This window comes from Merops nubicus, unplaced genomic scaffold (assembly GCF_000691845.1).
Source record: "Merops nubicus isolate BGI_N331 unplaced genomic scaffold, ASM69184v1 scaffold9952, whole genome shotgun sequence".
NCBI classification, from domain to species: Eukaryota; Metazoa; Chordata; class Aves; order Coraciiformes; family Meropidae; genus Merops; species Merops nubicus.
Genome location: NW_008594264.1, coordinates 60,490 through 62,230, shown reverse-complemented (window position 1 = coordinate 62,230; position 1,741 = coordinate 60,490). Strand labels below are relative to the sequence as shown.

The following is a 1,741-nucleotide window of genomic DNA, read 5'->3' as shown; positions in this document are numbered from 1 at the left end:
CTTTTTGTTGGACTATCATTCTATTCAGTTTGACTTAAATCAAGTTTAAAATTCAGAAGACACACAAAAGCTTTCATGCAACAGTGTACACCTGTGTGTTAATGTAAACACATTATGTTGAGTGTTTTTTTTTTTTTTTTTATATTCAATACTATTTCAGTATAAGTGATAGTGATTAGAGCTCCTTTTGTGAATATGGGGGTGGGGGTTGCCATCTGGAATGGTCTTTTTTCTTTTCTTTTTTTTTTTTTTTTCATTATGAAGGACCATTGCCTCAGCTTTTTTGGTTATTGCTTTTCTTTTTTTCTTTTTTTCTTTTTTTTTTTTTGAAGACCATTCCATTTCTTTATTTTTTAACATCTTAAAGTCATAAGGACTTATATGCAAAGCAGTCATACACTTTATCATTAAAACCCATAGGTAAAATACGTACACAAATCCAACAAAAGGCTAGTACATAGTAAAGCCTAAGCATACTACTATGCAATATTATGAATACATAACTTTAGAGACTTCAGTTTAGTACTGTTATCTATTCATTTCTGAAAACATTCACAAAGATTTTAAATGCAAATTTTCATTCCGTATCTGGAATAGAACAAAAATTATCTATGTTATAACAACTTTTGGTCTTCTGTGTTTGACCAACTCGGTAAATTACAAAGAACCCAAAGAATTCTGTAACTTTCTGTAGAACTATGTAATAAAAACATTGCATATGTTCCTATTATGATGTCTTTAGCAATCATTTACTGAAATGTAACTCAAACATAAATCTCTCAATACGTATAACTGACCAGCTGCTTTTTAGTCTATATCCGAATCCAACTTCATCACAAAACCTCTTTTAATACAAAGATGCAGAAGTACATTAGGTAATACTAATGCAACACAGGTGCAGTTCTAGCATTGTCATTGATCAGTTGAATCATCTTCTCCACGAACGAGACTCATTATCCTCCTCCTCTTCATCATCATCTTGAAGCAGCGAGTCATCCACCAAAGATTCTTCCTGAAACTTCAAGAGAAAACCGTGATACTCGTTACATTCAGATCAAAAGGCACAATACAAATCTACAGGAAGAACACGTTTACTTTTTAGTAGGCAAAGAGTAAGGCTTTCATAAAAGTATAGGGTACATATACGTGTTAAATACATACATCAATAAATGGCAAAGGAAACATTTTTTTCTTTTCAATGGACATCAAAACCAGGACACACGCACTTGGTACTTGAACAGCTTTTCTGATTCTTCAGCATATCATTCATGCCCGAGCTCCAGTGTTCCCATGAACTCAGAGATACTATACTGAAACATTTTTGCACGTTCACAGTAGCTATTGCCAGGGCTGTTTTCATCCCAGAGCTTAATCTAGCAGTACCACAGCATCAAAAAGGTAGAATATCAGACATTTCGATTTTGGCAGCTTAATCTACATTAAGATTTAAAAGACTGGGGCAGAAAGGCACATGTTTACAGAAACTCACACAAATTATATTAATGTATTTTAATTCCTTTCAGAAACAACATAGTAACTTGACAGACTTCAGAAAACGCTGAACATTTCAGGTTGAACACTACAGGCCTCAAAGAAGCAAAGTTAAAAAAAGTAAGAACCAGAGTGAGTTGTTTTGATATTTATCTACATACAGACACAGGGGTGTATACACGAACTATCCCACCTCGGTTCTGACGATTTCACCTATCACAGCAATTGCTGCACTAGCTAAAGAAAGAAC

At 33.8% G+C, this 1,741-nt stretch overlaps 1 protein-coding gene across 3 annotated transcripts in view; it reads right to left on the bottom strand.

The window, feature by feature from the left end:
* Positions 1-310: 310 nt before the first annotated feature.
* The window catches only part of RBM26 (RNA binding motif protein 26), a 61,914-nt gene continuing 60,483 nt past the window's right edge, over positions 311-1,741 (bottom strand). For all 3 annotated transcript variants that reach the window (XM_008935708.1, XM_008935709.1, XM_008935707.1), the window contains one exon: positions 311-1,018. In XM_008935708.1, the coding sequence (XP_008933956.1) occupies positions 929-1,018 (90 nt within the window). In that variant the 3' untranslated portion in view covers positions 311-928. The remainder of the gene's footprint in view (positions 1,019-1,741) is intronic.